Raw genomic sequence first — 15,575 nt, forward strand, 5'->3', positions numbered from 1 at the left:
GCGCCTGGGTGGCGCAGTCGGTTAAGCGTCCGACTTCAGCTCAGGTCACGATCTTGCGGTCCGTGAGTTCGAGCCCCGCGTCAGGCTCTGGGCTGATGGCTCGGAGCCTGGAGCCTGCTTCCAATTCTGTGTCTCCTTCTCTCTCTGCCCCTCCCCCCTTCATGCTCTGTGTCTCTCTGTCTCAAAAATAAATAAACGTTAAAAAAAAAAATTTTTTTTAAATAGGGCCAATCTTTAGATCTCTAGGCAAATACACTTAAAAAGGCTGAGAGCATTAAGTTACAAGCCACTGAATCTTCCAAACTATCCGTCCTTAGAAGGAAGAAAAAAATATAAAACCAAGTGAAGAGATTGAATCATACATTAATTACATTAAAATCTGTTACCCAAAATTACCTCATTACATATATTTATCATTAATTTTTGTGAAGTGCTAACAATAGTAATGATTAACTGAAAGATAAGAATCTACAACCTTTGACAACTTATAACCTTGAGAGAAACCACACTTAAGTAAAAACATAAGAGCAAAAAATGTATGTAAATCAAACCTCAAGAGAACACCAAGAGATTAACAGATTAACAGACTGCAGTACCTGCAAGTGTAGTAGACAGACAAGCATTATATTATTGTAACAATGTACAAGAATTCAAAGATGAGAAAACTATTTTGGACACAGGGTAAATTTATCTGGTTAGAATGTAAACTGCAAGTAAGAGCAGTGGGAAAAGCACTAAGAAAGATCAATACACATATAGTCAAAATGTTTGGATTAGAAGTTTACTTGGAAATGTAATGTTTTAAGGAATCACTCTACAGCTCTTAAGTACACAGTTATGAAGTAATATTTGAGAATGATACTTACCAGAACTGCAGGAGTTACAGAAAGGAAATGCAATTTAAAAAGGGTACAGGGATTATTTAAGCCTGACATGACTAGGGATATGGAACATGGGAAGGAACAGAAAGAAATCAGCAAGACAATTATTTTCAGTTTATCTGAAGCATGTAAAGAAGAGAGGACGAAAAACAACTATGACTTAACTTTTAACACAATGCTTTGGCCACATGTTTCAGAACATATTTGCAATTTTTTTAAAAAGCTGATTACCTTCATTCCTAGATGCAGAAGCACCATGGAACTTTCCTCTCCATCCCTTGATTTTGGTGAAGTCATTGGTCTTCCCTGTCCTAGAAACAAAGGGAAATCCAGCATCTATAAAAGAAAAAGTAAAAAAAAATGACCAAAATTCAAACCAACCAATATTTAATATCTAATTAGTTACTAAGGCTATTTTTAAATTTATTTTGAGAGAGAAAGTGTAAGTGCAGTAGAGGCAGAGACAGAGGAGAGAGAGAATCTCAAGCAGGCTCTGCACAGTGTGGGTCTTAAACTCACGAACAGTGATATCACTTGAGCTGAAATCGAGTTGGATGCTTAACCAACTGAGCCACCCAGGTGCCCCGAATTATTCACTAAGACTTAATCTGAAATGTATAAACCATTAAGACTACGCCACTAGGTAAAAGATTTAGAATATCATCCTAGAGGTGCACACACTCTCTCTCTCAAAATAAACAAACATTAATAATAAAAAAAAAGAATATCATCTTACATGTCTCTAAACAAAGGTAGTTTTTTATTTATATCAAACGTTGACTCTACAAATGTTACACACTCACCAGGAGAAGCAGGGTTGGTTCCTGTAAGGTTCCAGAAAGGAAAGCTAGTGGCTGGAGCCAAAGGTAGCTGTACTCCCAAGTATTTAAGATCAATGCTCATTGTCGGATCCACTGAATTCAATTTTAAGCCCACTACAAGAAAAAAGAACCACAAATCACAATGGTTGGTTTTGGTTTTGTTTCTTTTTAACTTTTGGGGTGGAGAGAGGGGATATTACTAGAGATAAAGGGAGAGAGGGAAGAGCAGAAATGAAATAAAATCAAAAAGTGGCAGACAGGCTTTAAGGTGACCCATGATCCTCACCTCCTGATATTACACATTTGTGTAATCCTCTCCTCTCCTCCCTTGAGTGTGGGTAGGGCCTGGGCTTTATTTCTAATAGGCGGAATGTGGCCAAAAGGATAGGATGTGTGTGAATAGTGTGTATGTGATAATATGAGTGCATGTTACTAAAACTGCAATGATATAAATTCTGCCAACAACCTGACAGAAAATGAAAGAAGATCCATCCCCAGTCAAGCCTCTGATGAGAAACCAGACCTACATCTCAATTAAAGCCTTGTGAGACAGGAAGCAGAGGGCCCAGTTAAGCCATGCCAAACTCCTAACCCAAAGAAACTGAGACAGTATGTGTGCTAATTTTATGGCAATGTGTTAAGCAACAATAGATAACTAATACATAAACATAGTAAAATTAAGATCATTTGTGCTTTAACCCTTTGTGATCCAGAGACTTTCTAGGGCCTTTAACACAAATTGGCCACATCCTAAGCTTCTGGCCTGAATTATGGCTGCAAATCCCCTAATTATTATCAATGATACTAATGGTTAACTGAGCCTATAAATATTATGGCTTATTTGTGGTTACTTAAGAGGCAATCTTTTGGGAAAGTATTTATTTAGCATATCCTTTTATAATTTTGTGGGGTTTATCTGCTTAACATATTAGATCTGAGATTTGTCCATGTTGACAGATTTATCTCTAGATCATTTATTTTCAGAGCTGTACACTACTCCAGACTATGAATATATAGTACTCCTAATTTATTCATCACTCTACTGGAAATGAGAATTAGGTTGTTTCCTATTTTTTTATTAGAGTATAGTTGACAATGTTACAATACCACTAACTGTATTTCTTATGCTGTACTTTTCATCCCTATAACTTACACATTCCATAACTGGAAGCCTGTTTCTCACACACCCCTTCGTCTATTTATTTCCTACTTCTAACAATTATATTACTGGGCACCTGGATGGCTCAGTCAGTTAACCATCTGACTTGACTTTGGACATGATCTCACAATTCATGAGTTCAAGTCTGGCATCGGGTGAGCTCAGGCCCCGCTACAGGTGGGCCCCGCCTCTCTCTCTCTCCCTCTCTCTCGGACTCTCCCTCATTTGTACCCTCTCTCCCTCTCTCAAAAACAAAAAAAATTACAAACAATGCTTTACAGTGTAATTATACATTGTGTACAAGTGAACATGTGTGAGACCTTCCCTAATGCATTTAGCTTTTCCTTGTGGCATGTGCCCAAGAATGGAACTGCTATATAATGGGGTCTGTTTTTCTATCAATTGTATTGAATGTTGTGAGTGCTCAACATATTTGTGGCTGCCCAAAATATTTTGAATACCCTTCCTCTAGCAGATAGTTTTACCCATTAACTCCAACCTCTTCAAGGCAGGTATTTTAAAAACTCACTTTACAACTTCCCTTGCAGTTTGCATGCAGTCATGTAACCCAGGTTTTGCCAATCAGGTGTTCCCATGAAAGACCTCAATTTAGGAGAGAACACCATGAAGAGATACTCTACAGAATTGTGTAAATGAGGGCAACGGTGTTTGCCCAAGAATTTTTAAGTTTGTTTTTTGAAAGAGAGAGAGAGAGAAAGAGAGAGAGAACACCAAAAGGAAGGAGCAGAGAGAGAGAGAGAGACAGAATCCTAAGCAGGCTCTGCACCCTCAGTGCAGAGCCCGATGCAGGGCTCAAACTCACAAACCTTCAGATCATGACCCAAGCTGAGATCAAGAGTCAGACGCCTAACCAAATGTGCCACCCAGGTGCCTCTGGCCAAGGATTTTTTAGAGGTAAAAGTAACCAAGGTCCTAGTTATAAGTATACTGTGTTCCATGTCTATACTGAAATGGTGGTGATTGTCCATTGTTGTGGGACTGCCTATATGAGCAGTCTGCAAATGTACTGTGAGCATTTTTCCTGACTGCACAGTCCTAGGGTCTGTTTCTCTGGCCTTTCAGAAGATTCTGTAAATCATCTGACACTTCTTAATAAATTCATCTATTTCATCTGTAGAGTGGAGTCTGATATTTACTGCTAAGTAGTTTAATGATACACTTCTTCTGAATCCTTCTGGTGTAATGGCACATAAGAAAATGATTAATTATACAAACTGGGATAAACCTTGAGATGCTTGTAGCTGGAGGCAACTAGCTCTATAGTTATTAATTACCCTTGGTCATGCCTGGCCATTCTGAGATCACTATTTCAAGAACATATTATCTGTCATAAATCATAGATAACCTTGTGCCAAAATGCACTAGGTTAGGAACTTGTGTACTAGATAATGCCAAATTACTTTCAATTTACACACCTTCCAGTAAGTAGTGCATGAGAACTCTTGCTGATCGTTTCTCTACAACATTTGATATCAGTGGACTTAAAAAAACTTGTTCCAATCTTTTGCTTTAAATTTATATTCTATTATTCTTAAATATGTACTCTTCTGTTACTAGTGACAATCTTCTAATTTGGATTTCCTCATTTGTGAATTATTGGCTTCATATTATTGTGCAGAAAAGTGTTTACCTTAAATGTTAACAAAACTGAAGTAGTTCAAAGTATTAAGTATTGTAGTATTGTATTGTAGTAATAGCCATTAAAAAAGTGATGGTACAGGGGCACCTGTGTGGCTCAGGTTAAGCATCGGACTCTTGATTTCGACTCACATCATGAATAATATCACAGTTCCTAAGATCAAGCTCTATGTTGGGCTCTACGCTGACAGCACAGGACCTGCTTGGGATTCTCTCTCTCCCTTTTCTATGTGTGCCTTCCCCTCTCACACACAAGTGTTTTCTCTATCTCTCAAAATAAACAGAATTTAAAAATTTTTTTTTATTTTTTTTGTAATATTTATTCATTTTTGAGAGAGAGACACAGAGTGTGAGTGGGGGAGGAGGAGAGAGAGGGAGACACAGAATCTCAGCAAGCTCCAGGCTCTGAGCTGTCAGCACAGAGCCCGATGTGGGACTCACATTCACGAACTACGAGATCATGATCTGAGCCGAAGTCAGTCACTTAGCTGACTGAGCCACCCAGGCATCCCTAAAAAAATTTTTTTAAATCATAGGTACAGGTTTTCAAAAGGCTTACATATTACTGGTCCCCTAAAAGGTGAAGGCATTAGATAGGTTATGAGCCACAAATTCTTATGGCAACTTGGGTATCCTCCACACAGAACTTATCTGAACAGAAGATTGCTAGATCGTGATTCTGTTTAAGTCCAGTTCTTTAAAATTAATAGTTGTTGTTTTAGTTAATCACATGACATGGTAACATTAACATCAATAAAATATGGTTTCCAGGGTCCCTGGGGGGCTCAAGTCGGTTAAGTGTCTGACTTTGGCTCAGGTCATGATCTCATGGTTAGTGAGTTCAAGCCCCACATCTGTACTGACAGCTCAGAGCCTGGAGCCTGCTTCAGATTCTGTGTCTCCCTCTTTTTTTTCTGCTCCTCCCCTGCTCGCACTGTGTCTGCCCCCCTCTCTCTCTCTAAAATAAATATTAAAAAAAAATTTTTTAATAAGATATTCTTTCCAGAGGCACCTGATTGGCTCAGTTGGTGGACTGTGCAACACCTGATCTCAGGTTTATGAGTTCGAGTCCCACTGGGTAGGGAGATTGTTTAAAAATACAATCTTTAGGGGCACGCAGGTGGCTCAATTAGTTAAGTGTCTGACTTCAGTTCAGGTCATGATCTCACAGTTAGTGGTTTTGAGTCCCGTATCAGGCTCTGTGCTGACAGCTCAGAGCCTAAAGCCTACTTTGGATTCTGTGTGTCCCTCTCTCTCTCTCTCTCTGCCCCTCCCTCACTTGCACTCTCTCAAAAATAAACAAACATTAAAAAAAGAAAAAGAACAAAAAAAACTTAAAATAGGGCACCCTGGGTGGATCAGTTGGTTGAGCATCCAACTCTCGATTTCAGCTCAGGTCATTATCCTGGGGTCAGGGAATCATGCCCCACATCTGGCTCTGCAATGAGCATGGAGCCTCCTTAAGATTATCTCTTTCTCTCCCTCTCTCTCACTCTTTCTCTTTCACTCTTGAGTGCTCTCTCTCTAAAAAAAAATAAAAGAAATAAAAATTAAAAAATAAAATATTCTTTCCTCATGTTTCTAACAAATCAGGGAGAAATAAGAATAGGAGTCAAAACAACTGGTTTCTAATCTTGTGTTTGGGCTAAATTTCTCTTAGCTTTTGCTTCCTCATCAGTAAAATATCAATTCACCACACTGGGTTTTATGTTTTAAGTATTTACTGCACCTTTTCTTTCTTTTTTTTTTTTTTTTTTAACGTTTATTTATTTTTGGGACAGAGAGAGACAGAGCATGAACGGGGGAGGACTGCACCTTTTCTATGAAATACTCTGTAATACAAATGGTAATAGAGATAAAAGACATTTCCCAAAATTCAAAGAGCTTTAAGTGTCATTCTCCCAATGGACTCATTAGTAGTTAAAATAGGGTAAGTAAGTCCTAAGAGAGGTAAGTAAAAAGAAATGACATTTGAAAAGCCCAAGGGAATACAGTAAAATTTTACACAAGGTTTAACACTTAGGTTAGAATAAGTAGAATTAACTAGGAAAGGTGGGAAGGGACAGCAGAGTGGAACCAAAGAGCAAGATACTGCCATAAATTCAAATGAGAACTGAATCCTAAAAATGGATGAAATGAGATACCCCAGTGCTTTGAGAAAAGAAAAATACTCATTATTGAAAAAAAAAAAAAAAAAAAAAAAGCCAGAACAGCTGCCTACATTGATGGTAAAAAGAAAGGAATTAAGTTGATAAAAACTGTACCCACACAACCAAGTAGGTAGACATGCAAAATCTAGACCCACACAATCAAATTTAGAAACTGTTTTTCCTCTTTTCTTGTGTTTACTTGTATCTTAAACTTCCACCTACCCCCAAAAGAGACAGCAAGACCTAAAAACCACAAAAAGTGCACACCTATTTTAAATATGCGTATCAGGGGCACCTGGGTGGCTCAGTCGGTGAAGTGTCCAACTTCAGCTCAGGTCATGATCTCACGGTTTCTGAGTTTGAGCCCAGAGCCTAGAGCCTGCTTTGGATTCTGTGTCTCCCACTCCCTCTGCCCCTTCCCCACTCGTGCTTTGTCTCTCTCAAAAATAAACATTAAAAATAAATAAATAAATAATAAACGTATCGATTTTTAGTCATAAAAGTAGAGAAGTCAATGTTCAAAGTAATTCCCAATTTAGCTTATCTATACTATCCTGAAATGTTTGTCCTGCAAGAAAATCCTTCCCCAATTAACACATACATGAGACCTATAGACTTAGTTGGTTTCCTATAAGATTACATTGCATAACATAACTAAATAATTCACAGAAAGCATATCTCAAAAAAAGCATAAAATTCTTTCCACATATGACATTTTAAACTAAATTATACTCCTAAATGTTTTTGCTTTTTCACCAGATTAGGAGCTACTTCTTAAAAACATATTATCACACCATTACAAAAAAAGACTCATAAAGACAGAATTGAAAAAAAAAAAAGCTACACTTTAGGTTCAAAGGCAGTCACCTAGGGTAAACTGTAGTTTAAAAAGAAAAAAAAAGCCTGCTCCAGCTAAACCAACTAAAATATAAAGTACCCACAAAAACACACTCAAGAGGAATTAACTCCTACATAACTAAACAACACAGAAAAGAAAAGCAAATATATAGGGGAGCCTGGGGAGCTCAGTTGGTTAACCACTCAACTCTTGATTTCAACTGAAGTCATGATCTCATGGTTCCTGAGTTCGAGTTCCACATCAGGCTCCAAACCGTCAGCTGCTTGCGATTTGCTCTCTCCCTCTCTCTCTGTCCTCCCCTGCCCCACACTTCCTCTCTCTGTCTCTCTCAAAACTAAACTTTAAAAAAGGCAAATATATATAAAAGAAAAACTCCAATTAACCATTAATTAACACTACACTAAGAATGTATTTTTAACTAAAATCGAAAGTCATAGAGCTCTAGACAGACTGCCATAAAGGAATTTAACATTATAACTGGCAAAAATTAATATTGATATGATAAACAGGTTGCAACAACATGGATGGAGCTAGAGCATAATGCTAAGCAAAGTAAGTCAGTCAGAGAATAACAAATACCATATATTTTCACTCGTATGTGGAATTTAAGAAACAAAACAATTGAGCAAAGGGAAAAAGAGAGAGAGAGAGAAAGAGAATTTAAGCAGACTCTTAAGTATAAAGAACTGGTCACCAGAGAGGAGGGGGATGGAGGGGGTGAATTAAATAGGTGATAGCGATTAAGGTGTGTACTTGTACAATGCATTGGATGACGTATGGCATTGCAGAATCACTAAATTGGACACTTGGGGGCACCTGGGTGGCTCAGTCAGTTAAGTGTCTGATTTTGAATTTGGTTCAGGTCATTACCTAACAGTTCGTGGGTTCAAGCCCCATGTCGGACTTGACACTGATAGCACAGAGTCGGCTTGGGATCCTCTCTCTCCAGCTTGTGCTCTCTCTCTCTCAAAATAAACAAACTTTAAAAAAAGTTTAAATAAATAAATAAAAGTGTACACTTGAAACTAATATAACAAAGGATGTTAATTGGAAATAAAAACTTTTTTTAAATTGGAGAAAAAAGATAAATCTCTGGGGCAGAGGAATTCCAAATAATTTATCCACATACTCCACTCTCAAAAAGCAGAATATGGGGCGCCTGGGTGGCTCAGTAGATTAAGCATCCAATTCTTGATTTCAGCTCAGGTTATGATCTCATGGTTCCTGAGCTTGAACCCAGCATCTGCCCCTGCACTGAAAGAACGGAGCCTGCTTGGAATGCTCTGCCCCTCCCCCTACTTGCCTTCTTTCTCTAGCTCTCTCAAAATAAATAAACATAAAAAAAAAAAAAAAAAAAAAAGCAAGTGGAACATCATTCCCCACTCATTAAATATGGGCTTCCCAGTGACTTCCTTCCAAAGGTCGGTCAATGGAAAGGTCAATGATAAATCATGTTGATAAAATGTACCCTTGATATGATGGGATGAGAATGGCACTTCACCTCTGTGATCTTCCTCTTATGAACATATAACCTCAGTCTAACCATGAAAAAAATTCAGATGAATCTCAATGGAAGGACATGCTCCAAAATATTTGACCAGTACTCCTCAAAATTGTCAAGGACATTAAAAACAAAGAAAATCTGAATAACGTCCCAGCCAAGATTCTGAGATGACATGAGGACTAAAAGAGATTTCCTAGATGGAATCCTGGACCAAAAATGTAAGGAAATCCATATGAAGCATGGACCTCGGTTAATACTAATATATCAATACCATTTCGCTAACTGTAACAAATGCACTATACTAATGTTAAATGTTAACAATAAGGAAAACTGAATGAACAGTATATGGAAACTTCTATGTTCCTAATTTTTCTACAAATATAAAACTTACCTAAAATTTTAAAAATATTAAATTGACATAAAACTGACTTCAGAATGAATGAGAAATGCTTCTACAAAAAGTACTTTTAAAGGTCAAAAACTGATGATAATTTCAGTTTGACAAAAATTAAATCAATTTGGATGTAGTGAAGATAGTATAGGAGAGACAAAAAATATAGTTCTGTGGAAAACAAAATTAAAACTCTTATTTCAGCACCAAAACTAACACCAAAAACGGTAACACCTTCTCAGGCTTAATATGTCTTTCACAACTTCAAAGCAAGCTCAAAAGTCTTTTCACGTTTTTCAAGTTTTCAGCTCAGAAAGATTTTTTAAGTCCTTTTGTTATAACAAGTAATGAAGGGCCCCTGGATGGCTCAGTTGGTTGAGCATCCACTCTTGATTTTGGCTCAGGTCATGCTCTCAGGGCCCTGAGATCAAGCCGGCATCAGGCTGCATGCTCAGCATGAAGCCTGCTTAAGATTCTTTCTCCCTCTCCCTCTCCTCTGTTCATACGCACATTTTCTCTCAAAAAATAAATAAATTCTTAAATAATGAAACTCCACAGTTATTAGAAAAGCAAAGAAATATGACATTATTTAATTGAAACTTAAATTATTTGAATCATCAATTTTTAGAAAGGGACCTTAAAAGGACCTGGAGTTGGCATCATCACTCAGTTACTACAAATACTTAGCCAACGGAAGTTATTCTGAAATTCTAAGTCTTAAGAAGCAAAGGATGAGGAATCAGGGATATCTGCCAAAATAAAATCGAGAAAAAAAATCCAAAATAGAGCTCTATCTCACACCTTATGAATTGTACCATATAGACTACAGATTTAATGGTTTAAAAAAAAATAAAACTAAGAATACGCTTGAGGGGTGCCTGGGTGGCTCAGTCGGTTACATGTCCCACCCGTGATTTCAACTCAAGTCATGATTTCACAGTCTGTGGGATGGAGGCCCAAATCAGTCTCTGTAGGGACAGTGCAGAGACTACTTGGGATGTCCTCTCTCCCTGTCTGCCCCTTCCCCACTCTCTCTCTCTCGCACTTGCGCTCTCTCTCAAATAAACTTTAAAAATGTTTTTAACTAGTAAAAAAAAAAAAAAAAAAAAAATCTAGTATCAGCTTCTATCATTTAGAAATTGAGCATCACTATACAAATATGCTGATTTCAGTCTACTGAACAATGACAATTTCTGAAAACAATGGGTCAACCTTCCCATGTGACAACAATCTACAGATGGGACTGCCCCTTTAGAAGAGGGACCTGTGGGGCACCTGGGTGACTCAGTCGGTTAAAGCATCTGACTTCCGCTCAGGTCATGATCTCACGGTTCGTGAGTTCGAGCCCCGTGTTGGGCTGTGCTGACAGCTGAGAGCCTGGAGCCTGCTTCAGAGTCTGTGTCTCCCTCTCTCTGGCCGACCCCACACCACCACCACCAACCCCCCCCCCCCCAGCTCACACTCTGTCTCTCTCTCACAAATAAATATTAAAAAATTATAAAAAAAAAAAAAAATAGAAGAGGCACCTGTGCTCTAGACTGCCACAGTCCAACCTCATCCACAAAATGAGGCTTCTTTCATTTGGGTAACCTGCTTAGTTTCCAGGAGCATTTGACTCTGAACCCCCAACACCGAGAAGAAAACGTTAGATTTGACTACAATGCATGTTAGGGAAGGAAAAAACAAACTCAAATCTTAACCAGCCAGGAATTAACAGGCAAACAAACCAAAGCAAAAAGACCAGCAGGTAGCACTGAATACACTTACCTCTAGCACTAAGACTAAAACAAAGGTAAGGTTGACAGGTATTTATACATTATCAGAGTACATAACTAACAACAATAAAAAAAAAAATCCAAGTAGAAGGAAGAAAAAAGATACAAGATAAATTAACTGACAGAGATTAAGAATATTAAATATAATAACAGAAATGAAAACTGACAACAGGGATGGCCTGGGTAGCTTAGTTAGTTAAGCAGACTTTGGCTCAGGTCATGATCTCACAGTTCATGGGTTTGAGCCCTGCAACTCTGCTGTCAGCATATACCCCACTTCAGATCCTCTGTCCCCCTCTCTCTCTTTGCCCCTCCCCTGCTTGCATTCTCTGCCTCTCTCAAAATCAGTAAATAAACTTTAAAAAAATATATGAAAGCTGACAATAAATTATAATAAATGTTATTTACCAGTAGGACTATGATTTGACTGTAACTGTCGATTAAAAATCCATTGTACCTAGTCCTTATCACTTGGATTGAGATTTGCACACCTTAAGATCACACTGTCACAAGGAGTCTCATATTAAAGCAAAAGTTTTTCAAGTATTATGAGCTAATTTACAAATTGAATGATCATTTCATAAATCATTTTGTTACCATATAATGCTTAGACTCTCATATAAATGATGTGCTATATAATGTAAATCAACTAGACGCTCCTTTGAAAGGAAAACTAATAGTCAAAAACTGAATAAACTACTCCAAGAAGCACACCTAAAATCAGATATACAACAAGCTAAAAAATTCAGGCATGGCTTACAATCTTTCATTTACAGGGTAAATGGAAAGTGAGAGTTACTATGATGGTAATAAATACACAGTAGTCCCTCCTAATCCACAGGGGATGCATTCAAAGACCCCCAGTGGATGCCTGAAACCACGGATAGTACTAAACCCTACCCACACATACATACACAATGTTTTTCCCTATACATACATATCTATGATAAAGTTTAATTTATAAATTAGGGACAGTAAAAGAAAACAACAATAAAATAGAACAATTATAACAATAAACTTGAATAAAAGTTATGTGAATGTGGTCTTTCTCAAAATACACTGTGCTCAACATTCTTCTTGTGATGATGTTTGATGATAAATTGTGATGAAGTGAGGTGAATAAGGTAGGTGCTGTACCACAACATTAGGTTACTAATGACCTTCTGACGATACATCAGAAGGAGGATCATCAGCTTCTAATAAGTGAAACCATGGAAAGAGAGACTGCACATAAGAGGGGCGAGAAGGATTACTGTAGTAGATTTCATTCTTAAAATACAGGATTAAAGGGTGCCTGGGTGGCTCAGTTGGTTGAGCATCTGACTTCGGCTCAGGTCATGATCTCATGGTTCATGAGTTCGAGCCCCGCATCGGGCTCTGTGTAGACAGCTCGGAGCCTGGAGCCTGCTTCGGATTCTGTGTCTCCCTCTCTCTCTCTGTCCCTCCCCAGCTTGCACTCTGTCTCTCCCTCTCTCAAAAATAAACAAACATTAAAAAAAAATTTTTTTTAATACAGGACTAAGCAACATAATAAAAGCCAAAGACAATTTATTACAATAAAATATAACAGTAAAATTTCTAAAGTCCCAAGCAGTACATAAAATACACAAAATATGTTTACAGCCACACAATGAGAAAGTATTCTATTTACACACTTAAACATATTACTAAGTATATAAGTAGAACCCTGCCCTCAAAAGAAAACACACATAAGCAAAAACAACTAAAATTTACAAATGAGAATGAGGGAAGAAAATATGGAGTTATAAGACAGAGAAAAGAAAACACTTTCTTACTATGGTACATTTTTTACATGCATAAGATATTATATGCTTCACAGACAGTATCTTCAGAGTTGGAAAGATTTTTGTTAGGATAAAAAGCATATTGACATGTTCTTAAGAGTAAGAATCAGAGAAAAACACAAGCTGAGAGAGGCACTAAAAGAAATGAAATTAAGGATGAGGGGAGAGGAGTAAAAGCAGGGAAAAGGGGGAAGGAGAAAAGGGAAAGAGAGAGAAAGGAGAGAACAAAATTGAAAATTGGCTTGTATATTTTTTTAGACAATATTACCTTCTTGAAGACCAGGATGTATCACCTGCTTGTGCCGCAAGGCCTTCAAATCTTCTATCAATTCCTTTTCCAACTGGGAAATTCTTGCTCTGCAACCTACTCAGAAAACAAACAATGACATAAGCTACTATGTATTAAAGAAAAACTAACATTTTATCTTTCATTTCTAGAGCCAAATCAGAAGTATCTTTCCTTTTATACTATTATATATACCTGGATCATTTGTGGTTGATGCCTGAAGACTACCGGGTTCTTCAGTTGTGCCATCAACTGCATGAATATCAAGAGCTTCCTATATTTAAAATAAGAAAAAAGTTCATATCATTTCTAAAAGTTTAAAAGTAAACCAGGAATGTTTTTTGATACTTCTGGTATTTTCTAAATGTTCTATACTAACAGTACTTAAATGATCAGAAGGAAAAAAAGAAGTCAAAAACTCTGAATATGCTCAGCTGACATAAAATGACGTTTATGCCAATTTACATACTGATTTCCTACAGTTTATATACTGCATACTCAGCAATTAACAAGGAAAGAGGAGAAGACCAGCTAAAGAGAATTCAACATCTCTGTAAGCCAATTTTGAAACACCAGTCTCCTAAAAAGACCTAAAAGAAAAATAATCTAGTTGAAGAGTTGGGAGTAAAATAAAGAAACTATCCATGTGTGAGACAACAGTATTTATAAGACCACATTTAGTTCTCCAGGGGTACTCTGTTATTGATGAGTATCAGAGGATGGGGTATCCCAAAACATTTAGTCAACTTTTCATGTATTTATGCTTTTTAAAGTCCATGATAATGTAAATGCCACAAGGATCCAATGATTTTTTCAACTCCAGCTAAACACAGTATAAAAATTAAAAACTGAGATCTAAGTATACATAATTATTTAAGTCCACTCAAACAAAATATCTTAAGTGGTGCCTTGTAATAAAACCGAACATTTTGCAGATACTCCTCTCTGCACACATATACCCTCACATTAATAGCTGCATTTGAAAGAACTAGATTGAGTTATTTATCAACTAGTATATAATTCAAGAATCACTATTTGACCCTAGAAGGAAAGCTGAAAATGATCTTACCTTTGATTCAAAGGAAACAAAGAGAACACCATCCACATCTTCCAGATCAGGCTTCACATCTGGAAAGGTAATCCCAGGACCTACAGGAGTGGTCTTTGTAGAAGGTAAAGACTTTCCTGCGTTTTTAGGTGGTCTCCCTGCCTTAGAAAGTTTCAATTTTCGTGGCCTTCCTCTTTTTCCAGAGACATTTGAAGGGGTATTCTGATTAGCACTCACAACCTTGGTGACTGTTGAAATCTTAAGCATAGTTGTTCTCCTTCTGCCCAAGTCCTCTTTTCCGAAAAATGAGTCTCCAGCAGAATTCTTTGAACTGTCAGGTATTCTTTCTGTGGTAGTGCTGTCCGATATCTCAGGATATTTCCATTGAGGCTCTTTAAGTAAGGGATACTTCTGTACCACCCCAAGTTCTGGTGAATGTTTTCTAAGATCATTTTCTGATTCCTTGCCTAAGCAGAAGTCAGTCTCATTGGAATTTTCAACGTATGTAGGCAAATAGTCTAATTCTGTCAGTATAGAAGATTTATCTTTTCGAGATGTGGAAAGTATGTTATCAGGGAGCTCAGAAATCTTCACTGTGCTTTTAGTGACAGCACAGGGCTCCAGATAGACTACCGGCATCTTTCCAGCGTCTAGCTTGAACATTTTAGCTTGAGCAACACCTGATGGGCTATTGGGTAGCCATTTAGAAGACGGATGGTCAGCTTCTAGGTTATCAACTTTATTGTGTCTCTTTAGCTGTTTCTCTAATATAGGATCATCATCACTGTTTGAGTATACATCTGTTTCTTCATCTGTCTCTTCTTGTTTTACAGTTACCCCTTCTGGACACTCAGCAAGCTCATACTCATAATCATCTACAGGTTCCTCTTTAATAACAACATTGAAGTTTCCATCCGGGTCTAATGGTGATGTTACATGGGAGCCATCTTCAAAATTGTTGGCAACAAGACTGAAGAGACAGGGGAGGGAGGTTAAAAAGGGCAAAATTATCAGTAAGACTCAGGAGTAGAAAAGAAAGACTACTGGAAACCAAGCAACACACAAGATTTTATGAGCCATTCTTCAAAAAAAAAAAAAAAAGTGTAACTTAACAAGATTCTCAAAAGCAGTTTACCACCATCACACTTTTACAATTTTCATCAATTTCTCATAAAAAATATATAAAAATGAGTACAGTATCACTAAATCAAAACTCAGATATAACTTATTTTTCAAA

The 15,575-nt window shown here is 37.3% G+C and overlaps 1 protein-coding gene across 14 annotated transcripts in view; it reads right to left on the reverse strand.

Annotated features, from left to right (window-relative positions):
* The window catches only part of MGA (MAX dimerization protein MGA), a 170,929-nt gene that overhangs the window by 56,946 nt on the left and 98,408 nt on the right, over positions 1–15,575 (reverse strand). For all 14 annotated transcript variants that reach the window (XM_045059502.1, XM_045059501.1, XM_045059504.1 and 11 more), the window contains exons 3-7: positions 14,360–15,308; positions 13,486–13,564; positions 13,273–13,368; positions 1,685–1,816; positions 1,113–1,217 (exon numbers count right to left, since the gene is read on the reverse strand). In XM_045059502.1, the coding sequence (XP_044915437.1) occupies positions 1,113–1,217; positions 1,685–1,816; positions 13,273–13,368; positions 13,486–13,564; positions 14,360–15,308 (1,361 nt within the window). The remainder of the gene's footprint in view (positions 1–1,112; positions 1,218–1,684; positions 1,817–13,272; positions 13,369–13,485; positions 13,565–14,359; positions 15,309–15,575) is intronic.

This window comes from Felis catus, chromosome B3, assembly GCF_018350175.1.
Source record: "Felis catus isolate Fca126 chromosome B3, F.catus_Fca126_mat1.0, whole genome shotgun sequence".
NCBI lineage: Eukaryota > Metazoa > Chordata > Mammalia > Carnivora > Felidae > Felis > Felis catus.